The sequence below is a fragment of the Carlito syrichta genome, unplaced genomic scaffold, assembly GCF_000164805.1.
Source record: "Carlito syrichta isolate Samal-C Ts95f unplaced genomic scaffold, Tarsius_syrichta-2.0.1 Scaffold305117, whole genome shotgun sequence".
In the NCBI taxonomy this organism is placed as follows: domain Eukaryota; kingdom Metazoa; phylum Chordata; class Mammalia; order Primates; family Tarsiidae; genus Carlito; species Carlito syrichta.
This window is the reverse complement of record NW_007249213.1, coordinates 56,106-75,606: the sequence shown is the minus strand read 5'-3', so window position 1 is coordinate 75,606 and position 19,501 is coordinate 56,106. Positions and strand designations below refer to the sequence as shown.

Sequence of the window (19,501 nt, the reverse complement as noted above, 5' to 3'; positions counted from 1 at the left end):
AGCTGACTCTGTGCTTCTGGAGGCTAACCAGAGGAGTTCCTGCCTGAGGAGACCCAGGGAGGAGGATGGTTTCAGATCACCTCCATATAACATGATTTGTAGCCCTACCTGTAATGGGCTAGGAGACTACTCTTTTCTTTTTAAACAAAATTTTTCAAACATATAGGAAATAGAGAATGCAGTATAACAAACACATGTTTACCCACCACCAGCTCAACAATTGCCTACATGTTTCCATATGTGATTAATCTGTTGCTTTTGTTCATTGCTGAAGCCTTGTGGCTCACAGCCACGGAAGTCTCGACCTGCTGGTCTCAGATGATCCTTCTGCGTCAGCCTTCCAAGTAGCTGGAACTACAGGCGTACACCACCACGCCCGGCTAATTTTTTTGATTTATTGTAGAGATGAGGTCTCACTAAGTTGCCCAGCCTGGTCTTGAACCCCTGGACTCAGGCAATCCTCTTGCTTCTGCCTCCCGAAGTGCTGGAATTACAGGCATGAGCCACCTTGCCCGGCTGCTGAAGCCTTTAAATTACAGTCATCATATTTCACCTTTAATCAATATACATCTTAAAAATGGACATTTTTAGCCGGGCTCAATGGCTCAGCCTGTAATCCTGTGCTTTGGGAGGCTGAGGTGAGTGGATTGCCTGAGCTCACAGGTTTGAGACCTGCCTGGGCAACTTGGCGAGACCTCATCTCTACAATAAATCAAAAAAATTAGCCGGGGCGTGGTAGCGCGCACCTGTCGTTCCAGCTACTTGGAAGGCTGAGGCGAAGGATCGCCGGAGCCCAGCAGGTTGAGACTGCGGTGGCCGGGAGCGGCCACTGCACTCCAGTCTGGGTGACAGAATGAGACTCCAACTCAAAAAAAAAAAAAAAAAATGGACATTTTTCTACACAACCACAATACTGTCATCACACTGAATAAAAACTGACACTAGTCTCCAATGTCACCCTCATATTTAGTCCATGTTCAAATTTACCCACTTGACCCGTTTTCCCCCAGCTGCTCCTTTTGATTCAGGAGCCAATCAAGGACGTTGTGGTACATTGTTTTACTTTTTACTCTGAAGTCTCTCTTAATTAGTTTTTTTTTTTTTTTTTGAGTTGAGGCCTCACTCTGTTGCTCAGGCTGGAGTGCAGTGACATGATCACAACTTACTGCAGCCTCCACCATCTGGGATCAGGTGATTCTTCCATCTCAGCCTCTGGCACTACACTTGGCTCATTTTTTGACTTTTTCTTTGTAGAGATAAGTTCTCGCTATGTTGCCCAGTCTGGTCTCAAACTCCTGAGCTCAAGTAATCCTCCCAACTCAGCCTCCCAAAGTGGTAGGATTCCAGCCATGAGCCTGTGTGTCCAACCTCTCTCTTAATTTAGAATAGTTCCTCCTCACATGATATAGACTTATTGACGAGCCCAAACTAGTTGTTTGGCAGAGTGTCTCACCTTCTGGATTTATCTAATTGTTTCCTTATAATGCCATTCATCTTGTTCCTCTATCTCCTGTGTTTTTTGTAAACCAGAAGTAATATCTGATGGTTAAACATTTTTGGATAAGAATTATTTCTCAGGTGATGCTGCATACTCTGCATTGCATCACATTGGGATACACATAATGTCAAATTGTCTCATTATTAGTAATGCCAAGAGTGATTTCTGGGTTAAGGTGGTGACAGCCAGATCTCATTTGGATTTTTTCAAGGATGACTCCTGTGTTTTGCAAACCTACTGTTAATCACGAGCAGACCTGGTCCTGACCACACCTCCATACTCAAGCAGTTGTTTCATGTTTGGGGTGTCTATTTCCTATTTAAGACCCAAAGAGAGGCTGGGAACAGTGGTTCATAACTATAATCCCAGCACTTTGTGAGGCCAAAGACTTGAGCCTAGGCATTCAAGACCAGCCTGGGCAATATAGAGAGGCCTCGACTCTACCGAAAAAACCCCAAAAAACAAACAAACAAAAAACCCCCAAAAAACAGACTGGGCACTTTGGGAGGCCAAGGTGAGAGGATTGCTTGAGCCCAGGGGTCTGAGACCATCCTGGGCAACTTGGCGAGACCTCATCCCTATAATAAATCAAAAAATTAGCCAGGCATGGTGGCGCATGCCTGTAGTTCCAGCTACTTGGAAGGCTGAGGCAGAAGAATCACCTGAACCCAGCAGGTCAAAACTGCGGTGATCGTGAGTGTGCCACTGCACTCTAGCCTGGGTGACGGAGTGAGACTCCAATTAAAAAAAAAACAAAAAACAAAACCGGGCTTGGTGGTTCAGCCTGTAATCCCATGCTTTGGGAGACTGAGGTGAGTGGATTGCCTGAGCCTGCGGGTTCGAGACCCGCCTGGGCAACCTGGCGAGACCTCATCTCTACAACAAATCAAAAAATTAGCCGGGCATGGTAGCGCGCGCCTGTAGTTCCAGCTACTTGGAAGGCTGAGGCAGAAGGATCACTGGAGCCCAACAGGTAGAGGCTGCGGTGGCCGTGAGTGGCCACTGCACCCCAGTCTGGGTGACAGAGTAAGACTCTAACTCAAAAAAACAAAACAAAACAAACAAACAAACAAAAACAATTAGCCAGGTTTAATAGTGCATGTCTGTAATCCCAGCTATTCAGGAGGCTGAGGCAGAAGGATCGCCAGAACCCAGAAGGTCTAGGCTTCAGTGAGCCATGATCGTGCCACTGCACTCCAGGCTGGTCAACAGAGTGAGACCCCAACTCAAAAATTAAAAATAATAAAGACCCAGAGGGGAATCTATTACTGTTGGTTCAGGTCTCTTATCTTGCTTCATTAAACTTGTCTCTGATTTAATACATCAGAACATTCATTCTTCGGATTGGCAACAGCTCTTCCAACCAGTACAAACTTATTCTAGATTCATGTACAATATTTAAACCTTAGTCACTTTGACTCACTAACCTTAGTCACTTTGACTTTAGCTTCCATATTACAAGGGGAAACAATATGAACTATAGAAAAATTCCCATAGATAGTCTGACCCCTGCTTTTCTTTTACTTTTAAATTCTCAGCTTCTAAGTTTAGACAGTGAACTGCGAACAGGAGATTTAGAAAATTCCTGCACATCCTCAGGCAGAGGCCCAGTCCTTCCTCCCAAGCTTTCTGTCCTGTTGTACCAGCCTCTCCCCAGTCAGCCTGACTCCAATCCTTGAGCCCTCTTTGACTCATGTTCTCCTCTCTATCTTCCTAAATCCAGTTGGGTGGCTTATCCCTATTGTCCTCATCATTTCTCATGGTTACCACCCTAGCCCCAGTTCTCCTCACAGTGCTCCTGCATTGTGGCAACTGCTTCTCAACCAGTCCCACCTCTCGCAGCTTGCCTGCCAAGCCTGCAGGCTGCCACCTGGTAACCTTCTGAAATACTGCCCAGAAACCACATGACCCTGTGCACTGCTGCAGCTTCACCTCCGATTAGGTCCCCTCCCTGTCCCCTCACCATGCTTATGCTCCTTGCCTTCCCACTCTGGCTTCTTACACTCTCATGCCTTTGCTTCATTCAGTCAATAATGCCCAGGCTTACTACTTTTTATTTGTTTGGTTGTTTATTTTTTTATTGAGTCAGGGTCTCACTCTGTCACTCAGGCTGGAGTACAGTGGCACACTCACGGCTTGCCACAGCCTCGACCTCCTTTTGTCTCAGGCAGTCCTTCTGCCTCAGCCTCCTGAGTAGCTGGGACACCACACCTGGCTAATTTTTAAATTTTTTTCATAGAGATGAGTTCTTGCTATGTTGCCCAGGCTAGTCTTTGAACTCCTGGGCTCAAGCAATCTGCTCACCTCGGCCTCCCAAAGTGTTGGGATTACAGGCGTGAGCCCCTGTACGCAGCCTTAATATTTAAGTATTGTTCTAGGTGCTGGGCTTTAGCAGTGAACAAGACAGAGCAAAATCGTGGCCTTAATAGAGCTGGCCATTCTTTTGGGGAAATACAGAAAATCGACAAACAAATATGTCAAGTGGTTATGAAGGCGAAGAAGAAAAACGAAACAGCATCAGAGGATATAGTATGTCAAGGTAGGGTGTTATTTCAGGTAGGTGGTCAGGAGAGGCCTCTCTGAGGAACTGATGCTTGAGTAGAGACCTAAAAGAAGTGAGGGAACTGGATCTGTGGATAACTGGGGTAAGAGTAGAAGGCAGAGGTATAGTATAGTGCAAATGCCCTGAGGTCTGAGTGTGCTGGTGTGAAGTAAGTAAGAGGGAGACGAGTCAGGAGTGAAATGAAGTCAGAGAAACTGGATGGAGTCAGCTCATGTAGGGCTTTGGTAAGGTGAATGAGATGGAAAGCTCTTAGAGGGTTTCAATGAAGGGTGACATAATTTGACTTATGACCTTAAGGGGTCACTCTGGCTGTCATGTGAAGAACAGGCTGTAAGAGACAAGGGTGGAAACTACAGAATTCATCCAGGAGAGAGATGATGGAGATTGGGCAGTAGTGGAGGATGGGTGGTGAGGAGAGTCTGGCTTCTGGAAGTCTTTGCTTGAGATGAGATAAGAGGAGATGTAAGTGTAAATGGATAAGTGAAATGGAACCACTGTGGGACGGAGGGGGTTTTGGAGAGCATGGGATAGGGAGTCAAGCATTTGGTTTTGCAAATGTTCAGTCGGAGGTGTCTTTTAGATGCCCAGGTGGAGATGTCAGGTAAGCAACTGATTTATGCCCACTGCTATGTCTAGAGTTCAGGAGCCAGGTACAGCCAGAGATGTGAATTTGGCAGTTGTCAGTGAGTGGGAAGTGGCTAAAGCTATGGACTTGGACGAGATCTGTAAGGCACAGATAGAAGAGCACTGAGGGCTGAGTCGTGGAGCTCTTTTCCCTCCAGCCCTGAAATGCTTCCTGTGTCATCTTTCCATTCATGTCTCACCCACCCTTCAACTCAGGAAGGCCTCTTCTTATCTTCTAAGAAGGCTCCCCTAACCTCTCTTGCCCTAGTGCCCATTTCTGCCCTATCTACTCTCTCTTCAAGGAGCCAAGCTCTGACCTTAGATGTTTCCTTCTGTTTCTGTCACTGCAACACAGTAACACACTCCATGGTCATCTTTCTCTGCTGATAAGCCCAGCAGAGGATGGTCCGCTACTGGGTGCTTGAACAAATCTTGGTGAATTGAGTAGAATGAAGTCATTAAGTACTAATATGAGCTGCAGATAGAAGAATCTTGGAGGTCAGAGAGAGGCAGCTTGGTACTCAGCTTGAACCTGACTCCATGATGGGCCCTGCCGGATTTTCTGGCCGGGCATTTTCTGGCTGGATGCCAGGCCCCACCTCCTACCCTGACCCCCTTCAGAGACCACAAGCCTTGGTAATGACCATTCCTAACATCAGTCTCATCCTAATCTTAGTCTTTAGATAGTTGTAGCCAGATGTTCCTTATGCCCTCACTTTTCCCCCTGTGGTAAGCCCCAGCCCTGAGCTACCCTGAGGAATCTGGTACCTTCCATCCACACCCTCTTCCCTTCCTCCCCACACCCAGGCTTCCCAAGCCGGCTGTGCACCCCAGGAGAACTGGTGAAGTTCCTCACCGCAATCATCTTCAACTGTTCCGCCCAGCATGCTGCTGTCAACAGTGGTCAGGTGAGGCTTCAGAGGGCAGGCCTGGGGACATCGGGCCTCAATGGACTTGAGGCCAGAGTTTGGGTTGAGAGCATGGGCGGGTCAGGGATGGGGTGGGTTTATGGTTAGGCTTGGGGTTAGAGTGACAACTGGGTGGAGTGAAGGGTTGGCACTGGATGATGGCTGGGTGGAGCTGGGCCCAAGTTTGTAATGGCAACTCAAGCTGATGTTATGTTGGGAGTAGAACCTAGGGGCTCCTGTCATGGCTAGAACCTGGCTTGGTGGAGTAGCAGGTTGCTCTGCATGACATGCCAGCCCTTTTCCTAGGATTAGGTTCTCCTCCTTCCCTGGTGACTCACACCACCAGTCCTGGAACACAGGGTGGGGAATGACAAGGAGTGAGCTGGCCTCCTGCCCCACGTTTGGGACTTTTTACCCTCTGCCCCTTCCTGTCTTCCCTTTCCATGATCCCATTGTTTTCCAACTGTAAGACCTAGGATGGTAGGGTAGAATCAGGGATGGTGTAAAGGGAGAGCTGGTCCTCCCTCTCTGGCCTGCTGACCCAACTAGGGCGGGGGTCTCCACAGCATGACTTTGGGTCCTGGATGCCCAATGCCCCGTCATCCATGAGGCAGCCTCCACCCCAGACCAAGGGGACCACCACCCTGAAGAGTTACCTGGAGACGCTCCCGGAAGTGAACATCACCTGTAACAATCTTCTCCTCTTTTGGTTGGTCAGCCAAGAGCCTAAGGACCAGGTGTGTGATGCGGGGAGTGGGATGAGGTGGTTGAAGGGATAGGGTTTTGTAGGGCCTGGGCAGTGGAGGTGGTGGCAGCTGTTCCAGGCAGTTGCGGACCGACTGCTGGGATTTATGCCCACTGCTGAACTGTGTTCAGTTCTTCAGCTTTTTCAAGAAACGATCGTTGATCTCAAAAGACATATATTGAAGCAAATACCAGCTTAGTGGTTGGGTAACAACTTCCATCCAGTTCGCAAGTATACTGCTCTTCCCATCTATCCATCCATCCATCAACTACTCATGCATTTATCCAAACATTCAACAAGCATTTGTTGGGTACAGGTGATGTTCACCTCTGGGAACATTTGTTGAGTACCTCCCGTGTGTCAGCATAGTACTGGGCACCAGGAACATGAAGTTGAGTGAGACCTTTCTATCTTCAAGAAGCCTCTGGTCTAGTTGAGGAGACATACAGGCAAATGAGAAAGAGCACCACAGTGTTGTAGGAATTACTTATATATTAATTTCCCCATTCAACACATATACTTTCTGAGCACCCGTGGTGTGCCAGACACTATTATGGGCAGCTATGAACCTTGTTCTCATGAGCTTAGCATCCAGGGACAGAGCATCCAAGGACAGTCCCTAGCGGAATCTAACTGGGTCTGGGGGATCCCAAGAATGCTCCTTGGAGGATGTGACATCTAAGCTGAAACCTGTGAGACAAGTAGGAGTTTGACAGACAAAGGAGAGACAGGGTTAGTTTCTCGACAGAGGGAAGGACAGGATGAGGAGTGAAGCAAGAGTTCACTGGTGTGAATCCAGGTAGAACTAGCAGGGTAGAGAGGAAGGAAGGGCCTTGTTCAGAGAACAATGGGAAGCCACTCAAGAGTTTAAAGCCTGAAATGATGTGGTTAAATTTGTTTTAGTAAGGGTGCTCCTGTGCTGTGCTGATGGGTGGGAGGGGCGATTCTGGAGGGAGGAGGACAGAGAGGAGACACTTCATAGTTCAGGCTAGACATGTAGCTCTTCAGTCACCAGCTCCTGTCATCTCCATTTCCACATTGAGGTAGTTATCAGTCACCCCCCCAGTTGACTCATCTTACTCATGAGTTTTCTCTATTTATTTTTTAAATCAAAATATGATTTTATTTGGAATTTGTTTGATTTCATTTTATTTTAGAGTTGTAGGGTATATGTGAGGATTTACTCCATCAGTAAATTGCATGCATGTGCTCACAAGTTTTCTGACAGGTGGATAGCCTTGTTTTTCATGCTTGACTCCATTTGGTGTTAGAAAGACTACAGATGCTTTATCTTCCTCACAAGTTTTAACTTACCATCTTATATCCTGGGAATGTCAGGAGCTTATCCTGGGGTCCTGACACTTTCTGGTCCCAGAGGGGTGAGGGATGAGTAGGGAAGAGGATGAGGATGGAGGACTTTCTCCTTGTCAGCCAGTGAGAGCTTAATCTGGAAACAACAATCATAATGGCACTTATGAGGAACTAGCATGTTTCAGCCATTAAATCAGATATTTTGTGTACACCATTTTAAAATACAAAATAAATACATAGCTATATTTAAAATTCTTAGGACAGTGCTGGCATATAAGTGTTCAATAAATGGTAGTTCCATTTTATAAGGGAGAAAACTGAGGCTCAGAGAAATTAAGCAATTTGTTTTGCATCATATAGCTAGTAAATAGGTTTTGAAACCAGTCTGTCATATTTCTGTGTTCTGGTTTCTTTCTTTTTCTTTCCTTTTATCTTTCTTTCTTTTCTTTTTTCTTTCTTTCTTTCTTTCTTTTTTTTTTAGGTGCGTGTGCATTCTGGTTTTTTTGATGGTTACACTGTAGTTTTAGAAATTAGATGTCAAGCTGGGCATCTAATGGCATCCAATGTCACACTATAGGTGATATGAGCCTATAGTCCCAGCTACTTGGGAGACTGAGGCAGCTGGATCCCTGGAGGCCAGAAGTTAAAGGTTGCTGTAAGCTGTGATTTTACCTGTAAATGGCCATAGAACTCCAGTCTGGGCAATATAGCAAGTCCCATCTCCAAAATAAAATAAAAAAAAAAAAGAAAGAGAAGAAAAAAGAAATGAGAGGGAATATAAATATACAACATTAGGAGTGGGAATGGCAGCCAGGCTTGGTGGCTCAGCCTGTAATCCCACACCTTTGGGAGGCTGAGGTGAGTGGATTGCCTGAGCCCGCGGGTTCGAGACCCGCCTGGGCAACTTGGTGAGACCTCATCTCTACAGTAAATCAAAATGAGCCAGGCGTGGTAGTGCACGCCTGTAGTTCCAGCTACTTGGAAGGCTGAGGCGGAAGGATCGCTGGAGCCCAGCAGGTCGAGGCTGCGGTGGCTGGGAGCGGCTACTGCACTCCAGTCTGGGCGACTGAGTAAGACTCCAACTCAAAAAAAAAAAGGAGTGGGAATGGCATACAGTCACAAATATAGAGAATGCTTTCTAAATTATAAGAAAATAATGCTTATAGTTCTATGAATGATTTTCTGGATCAGTTTACTTGATTACAGAACCCTGATAGCAGCACTCAGTAGGTCAGAGTCTCACTCCATCACCCAGGCTGGAGGGCAGTGGTACACTCATGGCCACCACAGCCTCTACCTGCTGGGCATGGCCAATGCAGCCTCTACCTGCTGGGCTCAGGGGATCCTTCTGCCTCAGCCTTCCTAGTAGCTGGAACTACAGGCATGTGCCACCATGCTTGACTCATTTTTCTGGATTTATTGTAGAGATGAGGTTTTGCCAAGTTACCCAGGCTGGTCTCAAACCCGTGGGCTCAGGCAATCCTCTCAACCTTGTCCTCCCAAAGTGCTGGGATTATAGGCACGAGCCACCTTGCCCAACTACCCAGTAGTGTTTTCAAGAAGGGAAGTAGGGGCTGGGCTTGGTGGCTCAGCCTGTAATCCTAGCGCTTTGGGAGGCCGAGGTGAGTGGATTGCCTGAGTCCATTTTTGAGACCCGCCAGGGCAACTTGGTGAGCCCTCATCTCTACAATAAATAAAAAAAAAATTAGCTGGGCATGGTAGCGCACACCTGTAGTTCTGGCTATTTGGAAGGCTGAGGCAGAAGCATCGCTGGAGCCCAGCAGGTCAAGGCTGCGGTGGCTGGAGTGTGCCACTGCACTCCAGTCTGGTCAACAGAGTGAGACTCCAACTCAAAAAAAAAAAAAGAGAGAGAAGGGAAGTGGGCCTAGCAGGGTGGCTCACAACTAATATCCCAGCACTTTGGGAGGCCAAGGTGAGAGGATTGCCTGTACCCACAGGTTTGAGACCAGCCTGGGCAACTTGGTGAGACCTCATCTCTACAATAAATCAAAGAAGAAAATAAAAAGGGAAAGTGGGTCTCATGTAGAGGGTTCTAATCCACACTTACCACCTGTGTGACCTTGGATATGTAATTTGGCTTCTTTTTTTTTTTTTTTGAGTTGGAGTCTTGCTCTGTTGCCCAGGCTGGAGTGCAATGATGCAATCAAGGCAGCCTCAACCTGGTGGGGTGGGCTCAGGCAGTCCTTCCACCTCAGCCTTCCAAGTAGCTGGAACTACAGGCGTGCTCCACCACATCCAGTTAATCTTTTGATTTGTTGTAGAGACAATTTCGCACCAAGGTGCCCAGGCTGGTCTAGAATCCCTGGGCTCTCTCTCTTCTCTCACCTCAGTCTCCCAAAGTACTAAAATTACAGGCATGAACCACCACACCCAGTCATAATTTATCTTCTTTAAGCCTCAGTTTCCTCATCAGTAAAGTGGGAATGTTAAGAGTATCTGTCTTAAAGATTGTTGTATGATTGTGATGGTTCATGCAAAATGCTTACATGTTAGCTGCTATTAAGAAAATTAAATTATAAACTCATTCCATTTAGCTACAACAATCTTAAAAATATGTCAGTTAGTGAAAGCCAATAGTGAATAGTAAAACAATAATATGCCATGACGAAGTCTAGTTTATTCTAAGAATGAAAGGAATGGAAGTTTGGTTCAACTTATGAAATCTAGTGATATAGTTCATTACATCAGTAAAGAAGCATACCATATCATTATCTCAATATATGCTGAAAAAGCACTTGATAAGTGTGAGCAGCTATTACTAGTCAAAACTCAGTGTAAAGTGAAACTCCCTTAAGGAGTTTTGATAAAAAGTATATTTCAGAAAACACTGTATTTATGGCAAAACAATAGAGGTCTACTCATTAAAGTCAGAGACAAGAAAATAATGCCCACTGTTTTTTTTTAATTTTTATTTTAAATATGTGGGGTACAGTTCAGGGTTAGGTACATAAGTTGGACCTCCCATTGGTCCTCACTTCACCTCATTTGGTGTCATGTACCCTTATTAGTGTTATGTGCTCTCCCTCTTCCTCCCCTGGCAGTGATCCATTACTGCCAATCCCTTTCATGTAGTATTATGATCATTATGTGGTACTCAGTTCTTTGCTTCTGTGATAGATCACTGAGTATGATGGACTCTAAATCCATCCAAGTTGCTGCAAAGTCCATAATTTTTTCCTTCTTTATAGCTGCATAATATTCCATTGTGTATATATACCATGTATTTATAATGCCCACTATTACTGCTGCTTTTTAACACTGATCTGGAGGGCTTTGCCAATGCAATAAAACAAGAAAAATAATTTTAAGACTATCAGCAATATTGTGTGAAGGTATTTGATGGGAAGTATGTGCTAGTTAGGTGGCTGGGTCCCTGCTCCATCATGGTGAACTGGTTTTGTGAAGTGATCATGGAGGAAAGGACAGTCCTGTACACAGGATGGTATTGACGAGGTTCATGGTGATATTTCTTGATTGTGGTTGGCCATGCAGTAAAGTGTGACAGTATATGGTGATGGTGACTGTGTTGGCAAAAATTCCATTATGCCAGCTGGTTGTGAAGATGCCTCAGAACCAGGATGCTACTTGTCTTCAGGTGCTGAATTTTTTTAAATTGTGAGGTAACAGGTGTATTCTTGGGTATGTTTGTTAAATTGTGGAGTAACAGGTGTATTCTTGGCCCTCCAGCAAATATACCCAAGGTATGTTGACCTCAGTTGTGTGAGAAATGTGGTTGTGTTCTTTTAGTTCATAGAGCAGTGGGCTAGTTGCTGGAAGGGACCTTTATTTTATTTTTTATTTTTCCTCTATGGAAGGGACCTTTAAAGGTTTTCTAGTTCAACCCACCCACTTTCAAATGTGGACTGTCTCAAAGAGTCATAGTAACAGGCAGAGGGTTACCAGCAGAGGGAGCACTGAATGTAGGTTGGCTGGCTCCCAAGTCACATTCTGTCCCCTGCACTGTGTGGGCTTCAACTGTTGGGAGGCTGTTCTGTGTTAGGCTGCGTGGAGTGGTGGTTTGGGAATGCGGTTTGAAGAGCTCGTGCTTGCAATGGCTGTAGGTGGGTTGTGCTTTTGGAAGCCACTTTAACTATATTTGTGAGCTCAAGTGGCCCCTTATTATTCTCCATCCCATCCTGAATATCGTCCTGGCCTCTCACCGGATTTTCTCCTAGAGGCCACTGGGTACCTACCCGGATGAGCACTTCACTGAGGAAGCCCCCCGGCGGAGCATTGCTACCTTCCAGAGCCGCCTAGCCCACATCTCAAGGGATATCCAGGAGCGGAACCAGAGCCTGGCACTACCCTACACCTACCTGGACCCTCCTCTCATCGAGAACAGCGTCTCCATCTAGCCTCCTCATACTACCCCAGAAGAAAGAAAGGTCCGAGCATGAGGAGGACCAGCTTCTCAGGGTCCTCCAAACCCTTCCATCCTCCCTGTTTTCAGTCAGCCTGAACATTTCCTTCTGCATTTGGGGACATTTTCCAGGCAAGATGGTTCTGGCATCACATGGACTAGGGCCTAACCCGTGAGATACCAGTATAGCAGCGTCCAGGGTGAGAAGCCGCTGACTTAAGTCAAATGCACAATAGCCTCTCCAAAAGAAAGAAACCCCTTCATCCCTTGCTCTACTTTGGGCAGCCTTCTCTTCCAGACTCTTGTAGGAATCTCCCTCTGCCCATTGGGATGCCCAGCTTGGATTTCTGAGCTCCCCCGCTTAGTCTTCCCTTATCTCCAGACTCCCCTACTGTGTCATTTTGCTTCCCTTTTCCTCCAAGCCTTGGACCAACCAACTTAGCTTCCTTGTCAGAAAGAGCCTGGAAACTGGGCACAGAAGGGCTATGTGCCCAGGTTGGTGAACCCCTATGCTTCTTTTAAGGGGCATCTTTAGGGGAGAGGAAGAATTAGAACCCAGCTTACTGGGATCTCTTACTGCAGTTCTCAGGGACAGCCTCCTCGGCTTGGGTGTGTGTGTGGGGACCTCCCTTCAGCTGTTGTTCTACCCCACTGACATCCCATTTGTTCTTTTTGTCTTTGAGTCCAGTGAGTTCAATAAAAATCAATATATTTGGCTCTTACTCCACTTTTCTGTTTTGATGTGTGTATGTGTATGGGGTGGGAGGGGATGGGGGTTCCAGGGGATTGCAGAAGGTGGGAGCAGCAGTGAATCCATGGATCCAATATTCCGGAGACAGGAAGCCTCCTTGCTCAACCTACCTTCCAGCCAAGCCCTGTATTTCTGCCTTCACCTCCCAGAATACGTCCTCGGGAAGTGAAGGAATATCTCGACTCAAGGGACTGAAAGGGGAAAAAGTAGGTATTTTGCAAAGTCTCAGAGTCTAGCTTCTGGGCGTGGTAGTTGTTAGTGCTGCCACTGAAATCCAGTTCTCCTGGACATGTAGAAGACTCAACCTCTGGTCCCTTGTGGATGGGTGGAGTCACAAGATGAGCTTTGGCTGAATTCTGAGTACACGTGATGCAGGTCATCTCCAAGCTGGTGTGGAGACCCCAGAGTTCTCTTCTTTCTGCCTCTCTATTCTGAGATGGCACTTTCTTGTGTATCTGAGAGACTAGAGCAGAGGGCCCTGCTGACTGAGTTGAACAGGGACCTGAGCGAGAAATAAACTTTTGTCGGGTAAAGCCATTGACAGGGGTTTCTTGTGGCATAATCTAGCCTATCTTGACCAGCTGGATGGTAATCTGGGGAGTATGATTTTCTCCCTCCCAGCTCCACAATCTTCAGAACAAAGACTTTTGCAACTCTCACGTTGGTCCTCCCTGTCTTCTCACTTGACAGCCACCCAACACCTTCCTGAGTCCCTGCTTCCCTAGACCTCAGTTCCAGCCCACCTCAACTCCTCTGCCACCTGAGGCAAATTCTGTGCCTGGCCCAACCCTGGTCATAGCCCCTCTCTGTCCAGAGTTACACTATCTTTGGACAATGGCAGGGTTAAATTTTCCTCTGTCCCTGTGATGTGGCCAGGGAATCAGATGGCTTTAGTGTCAGGCTAACCAGTGACCCATCTAGAGCCTCACAAGCTGAGGGCCGTGCTGGCTGCAGGTTGCAGAATGTCTCAGTGTAGACCATCACTGTTCATTCTTCCAGTCAGTGGGGATCGGGCAGCTTCCCCACTTGGACTGGGCTGCTAGCGTCTAAGAAAACAAAAGATGTTTGCAGTGCATCCACAGTTCCACAAACAGTTCCACACCTAACCACATTTCCTCCCTAGCTAAATTGCCATCCCAAAGCCCCTGCTATGTTGAAATTTTGGAGCAGCCACTGTCCCACAGATCCAGGAAAAAACACTGCCCAGCCCTTTCCCTCATTCTCTTCCCTTCTTTTTTTTTTGAATTGGAGTGTCACCCAAGCTCGGCCATCGCAGGACTCAGGTGATCCTTCTGCCTGGTGATCCTGCTGGACTCAGGTGATCCTTCTGCCTCAGCCTTCCAAGTAGCTGAAACTACAGGCATGTGCCACCATACCTGGCTAAAGTTTTTGGTTGTTTATTGTAGAAATGAGGTCTCACTAAGTTACCCAGGCTGGTCTCTAACCCATGGGCACAGGCAATCCTCTCACCTCGCCCTCCCAAAGTGCTGGGGTGATAGGCATAAGCCACCACACCTGGCCTTTCCTCATTTTCTTCCAACCCAAGAATCTTCTCCCTGCTCAACCAAGTCTCTTCTCCCTTTGCTCGTGTGTGTGTGTGTGTGTGTGTGTGTGTGTGTGTGTGTGTGTGTGTGGTAGAGGAGGTTGTCTTTGGCTGTTGGATTGTCACTTTCTGCATCTGTGATCCTGGAAGAAGAGGCTTCTAATGCCATTGTGTACAAAGAGGTGTGTTGGGAATATCTCACATGCAGATCTCAACCTAAGAACTTAGCCAAAAGTTTTGTTCCCCTTAGAGCAAAAGCAAAGGTCTAAGAAACGCCCAGAGGCTCCCCCTTGTGGTGGGAAGTGCGGGTCCTTTTAACCTTGGCCTTGACTTGGAACCAGCAGAGAGAAAGGGTCAGGCCATGCTCAACCACCCTGTTCCCCAAGAGAACAAACTCTTCCAGGCCTCCACAAAGGTAGTATTAGAAGGCATGCTCATCCTTAAAAATGCCCCCAAGCCGGAGAGGGAGGGAACAGGGTGGATCACTGGGATCCGGTTTCCCAGAAAGCCAGCTTGGAGGAAGGTTTACTGGGCAGACACACCTAGCCACACATGGAACTTCTTCTTCTTTTTTTTTTAAGGGCAACTAATAATAATGATTTTATTATCATTTGATATATAAACAGTTAAAATATATATAACAAAAAATGGAAATTTCTAAACTTATACATATAGAATGGTAAAATAAACTTTTAAGTGATGATTAAATTTAAACAGTGTGCTGAACAATTTATGATACTATACCAAGGTCAGAAATAAATGGAAAAGTTCTAGTTTACTATAATATTGAATGTATCTCCCATTAATGTACTTTTACAGTAACCACACACATGAGACTTTTGCCCTGACTCTGAGCACCCCTAGGGGTATAACATGGGGAGGGAGATCACATCAAGCTGCTGGATCAACCCTGTGAGATAGGGGGCTTTCTCCAGCTTGCACTCTACCCCGCCCCCGCCAAGGTTTTTGGTCAATCTAGAGAGCCAACTGGTACAGTGAGAAGCACCCTAGCCCTCTTTCCTCAGCAGGCCTTGGGCAAGTTCTTCCACTTCAGTGGCCCAAATCTTTTATATAAATGGGTGAGATGAGTAGACCCAGAAAGTCCCTTCCAGCGCTGAGGTTCTAGGATCAGGTTGCCTCATAGCTCTTGTCTCCTGAGACAGTGTTCTGGGCTTCAGGGAAGCAGATGTGAACTCCCCAGGCATGACTTCTGCTTCCGTGACTTACAGGCAATGGAAAGATGGACTACAAGTACATCAATACACATATAAACATCCTTTCAGATGGTGGCAAGGGCAGTCAGAGATACAACCAGATGGTGGGCTGGCATGATGGGGCGGGGGAGGTGGAGGGTGGGGAAACATTAAGTACAATGGTCCGGGGGTATATCTGAGGACGGTGACAAGAACAAAACACTCTTGAAACAGCTTGGGGAAAAAGTGTTGCAAACCAAGGACAGGGCAAGTGCAAGGGCCCTGAAGGACACATGTCCAGGGAGCAGAGAGAAGGCCAGAATGGCTGGAAGAAGGGGTCTTATAGTCCAGGGTAAGTTCTTGGATTTGATTCTAAGGACAGCATCACTTTAAGCTCTGGTAAATTTTTTTTTTTTTTTTGAGTTGGAGTCTCACTCTGCCGCCCAGACTGGAGTGCAGTGACCGTTCCCAGCCACTGCAGCCTTGACCTGCTGGGCTCCAGTGATCCTTCCTCCTCAGCCTTCCGAGTAGCCGGAATTACAGGCATGTGCTACCACGCCCGGCTGATTTTTTGATTTATTGTAGAGATGAGGTCTCGCTGCCCAGGCGGGTCTCGAACCCACAGGCTCAGGCAATCCACTCACCTCAGCCTCCCAAAGGTGCGGGATTACAGGCTGAGCCACCGAACCTGGCTTAGCTCTGGTAAATTTTAAGCAGTGACCTGATTAGGTTTTTTCTCTGTGTCTCAGGGGGGCAGGGCCCTAGGAGTCGCTCCTTGCTTTGCAGGGCTTGGGGTGCGGCCAGGGGGGATGCCCCAACAGTGAGGACTTGGCTTCCTGTGTGGGTGGCCCCTAGTGAGCCACCCCAACGAGCTTGCATCCTTCGCAGGAGCCTCTCCTGCTCTCTGGGTCCCACCCCTGGTCCAGGAGAACCAGTTCTTCAGCCCAATGAGCACCTACCAAGAGTCATGCATCCCCGTTTTGGTCACAGCTGGGGAGTGCCCCATCTACATCCTCATGCCTAATCCCATCCATGCCCCGGGCCCCAGCCACGTTCTCATCCCCACCATCCCCACCTCCATCTCTATGTCCCTCGGGAACCTAATTCCCACTCCAGACTTGAGCCCCAAGCAAACCCAGGGCCACCACTCCTGCTTTTTTGGAAGGGGGATTGGGGGAGAGACATTGATAGTGGATGATGGCTTGAGGAGGCAGCCTTTGAGGGACAGAGGTGGATCTCATTGCTTGTAGTCACACCCATTCTCTTTTATACCTCAACCCCTTCTCTACTTCCACCCAAAGCCCTCTTCCACCCCATCTTCCAGGCCACCTATCTGTCTTTGCCTCTTCTTCCTCCTCCTCTTCCTCACTTTCAGGAAGAGTGGTCTTACTACTAGATTACAAAGGTTAAGCTTGGGCCTCTGACCCCCAATGACCCAGGGCCCTGCATCCCTGAGGGGCCTAGCAGGGCAGTTTATCCACTTCACCACCCTGCTCCTCACCAAGCCTTAGCAGCCCCCTGGGGGCACAAGGCGAAGGAGAGTGGCTAGAAAGCTGAAGGCTGGGAAAGTTTGCATATTATCTGCACCTTAAGATGAAAATTTGAGGCCAGGTATGGTGGCTTACACCTATAATTCCAGCACTTTGGGAGGCTGAGACGGAAGGATTGCTTGAGGCCAGGAGTTCAAGACCAACCTGGGCAAAATAGGAAGACCTTTTCTCTTCAAAAAATCAAAAAAAGCCGGGCTCGGTGGCTCAGCCTGTAATCCCGCACCTTTGGGAAGCTGAGGTGAGTGGATTGCCTAGTTCGAGACCCACCTGGGCAACTTGGCGAGACCTTATCTCCACAATAAATCAAAAAATCAGCCGGGTGTGGTAGCGCATGCCTGTAATTCCGGCTACTCGGAAGGCTGAGGCGAAAGGATCGCTGGAGCCAAGCAGGTCGAGGCTGCGGTGGCCGGGAGCAGCCACTGCACTCCAGTCTGGGTGACAGAGTGAGACTCCTACTCAAAAAAAAAAAAAAAAAAAATCAAAAAAATAGCCAGGCATGGTGGAGTGTGCCTGTAGTCCCAGCAACTCAGGCAACTGAGGTGAAAGTATTGCCAGAGCTCAGAGGTCAATGCTGTGGTAAGTCATGAGATCCAGACCAAAAAAAAAAAAAGCAAATTTGCATCTTCAGGCTCCCAGCATCCTCCAGGAGTCACCTGGGCTGTTGAGCAGAGCCCAAGAAGGAGATTTAGCCTGACAGCTCCTGTCTTTAGCTCAGGACTGCCAGCCCTGCACCCAAAGGGTGCAAACTCAACTTTCTCCCCTCTCCTCCCTCCATCCCCTCAGCCTCTCCCCCTTCCTTTCATCACTCTTTACCCCTCCCCTCACGCTTAGCCCAGCCCAGCTCTTCTCTCTGAATCTTCAGCCTAATTCCAAATCCATTATTGATTCAATCCCCAACCCTGACCTTGTTTTTATTACTAACGTATCCAGTCATGTTTTGAGGATCTCCCAAGTACCAGGTACTATGCTAGGAGATATGGAGAAAACCATCCCAAATTAGGGAAATTGGATATCAAAGATGTTGGCAATAATGCTGTAAGAGTCATTTATAGTTAAATTTGGCCTTCCTTGAATAAAGCAATTATTGAGCTAAGATCAGAAGGAAGAGGAAGAATTAATCGGTTTTAAGAGGTAGACAGGGAACAGCATGTACAAAGGTCCTGGGGTGGGAAAAAACTGACCTCACTTCCTTCAGGTCTTTATTGAAAAATCCTCTTTCCAAGGTGCTCTTCCCCCGCCACTCTGTATCTAAAATTTTCTCCCCTATGCTTTATTATCCCCTTCCCTGCTTTATTATTTCTCTTCAGCACTTGCCACCTATTTCACGTGCTATATAAAGTGTTTGGTTATTAGGTAATATTGCCTGCTTCCCTCCCTAGAATGAAAGCTCTATGGCTACATGGGTTTGCTCTGGTTCTGCTGTATTCTCAGGGCCTGACATGATGCCGGACACACAGTAGGAGCTCAGTTAGTGTCTGCAGATGGATGAATGAAAGGCATGTCGTCCCAGACAGAAGACAGCAAGGGGGCATGTGGTGAGGACTGAGGTGAACCAAGTAGTCCATGGCAAGGAAGGGCCCCTGCCAGGCTTGAGCAGGTTTGGTGGGGGAGGGGGTGATGCCAGTAGATTTGGGTCTTGAAAAGATCATTTCAATCCCTAACTCCAGCCACAGGCCCATCCCTAAACTAAACCTGAGGTGCAGGCTCAACCCCAGTCCTCATCCAGCCTGGAACTATTGGAACCTTCTCTTCATCTCAGAATCCCAGTCCCCTTTGGCTCTAACTTGGCCTGGCCATTGTGTGACCTTCCCTCGATTCGATGGTGATAGAAGGGTGCCACCAGGGAGGAAACCAGGGCTGGTGCTTCCTGGTTGGCAGGAGGTGTCCCTGGGAGGGCAGGTCCAGGAAAAGGGGATAGGAACGTGACTCTCACCTCACTCTCCCTGGGTCCCAAATGCTATCTGCTGAGAGTATAACTCTGTCACTCACTCACCGCTGACCCTAACCTTAGTCCTAACACCTCCCTATCCCAGGGCCTGACTTCATCCCAGCCCTTATCACTCTGGCTTCTGTGATTCTATCAGAAACTAGCCTCCAGTCCCAATCTCCCTAGCACTCCAGGTTTATTTGCTCAGAGCACTTATCCAAAATTATAGTGAGCAAACTATTGTTTACTGTATCTTGTTCTTCTTTCCCAGCTATTAAGTAAGTTCCACGTATGCGTTATTTCATCTTTGTATCTGCAGTGTCTAGAATACAGCATCATTCTCGATATACATATAAGGAAGGAAGGAAGGGAGGAAGGGAGGAGGGGAAGAAAGAGAGGGAAGGAAAGAGGGGAGGGAGGGAGGGGGGAGATGGAGGAGGGGAAGGGAAGGAGGAAGCAAGGGAGAATGGAAGAAGGAAGGAAATAAGGAGGAAGGGAGAGAGGGAG

At 47.5% G+C, this 19,501-nt stretch overlaps 1 protein-coding gene and 1 long non-coding RNA gene across 2 annotated transcripts in view; one reads left to right on the top strand and one right to left on the bottom strand.

Annotated features, from left to right (window-relative positions):
• The window catches only part of ALOXE3 (arachidonate lipoxygenase 3), a 22,963-nt gene extending 10,211 nt beyond the window's left edge, over positions 1 to 12,752 (top strand). Inside the window, exons 13-15 of the mRNA XM_008061122.1 lie at positions 5,493 to 5,593; positions 6,160 to 6,330; positions 11,846 to 12,752. Of these exons, the coding sequence (XP_008059313.1) occupies positions 5,493 to 5,593; positions 6,160 to 6,330; positions 11,846 to 12,025 (452 nt within the window). The 3' untranslated portion in view covers positions 12,026 to 12,752. The remainder of the gene's footprint in view (positions 1 to 5,492; positions 5,594 to 6,159; positions 6,331 to 11,845) is intronic.
• Positions 6,504 to 19,501, bottom strand: part of LOC110595886 — a 22,516-nt gene continuing 9,518 nt past the window's right edge. The window contains exons 2-3 of the long non-coding RNA XR_002482142.1: positions 7,653 to 7,785; positions 6,504 to 6,767 (exon numbers count right to left, since the gene is read on the bottom strand). This is a non-coding gene — a long non-coding RNA (uncharacterized LOC110595886). The remainder of the gene's footprint in view (positions 6,768 to 7,652; positions 7,786 to 19,501) is intronic.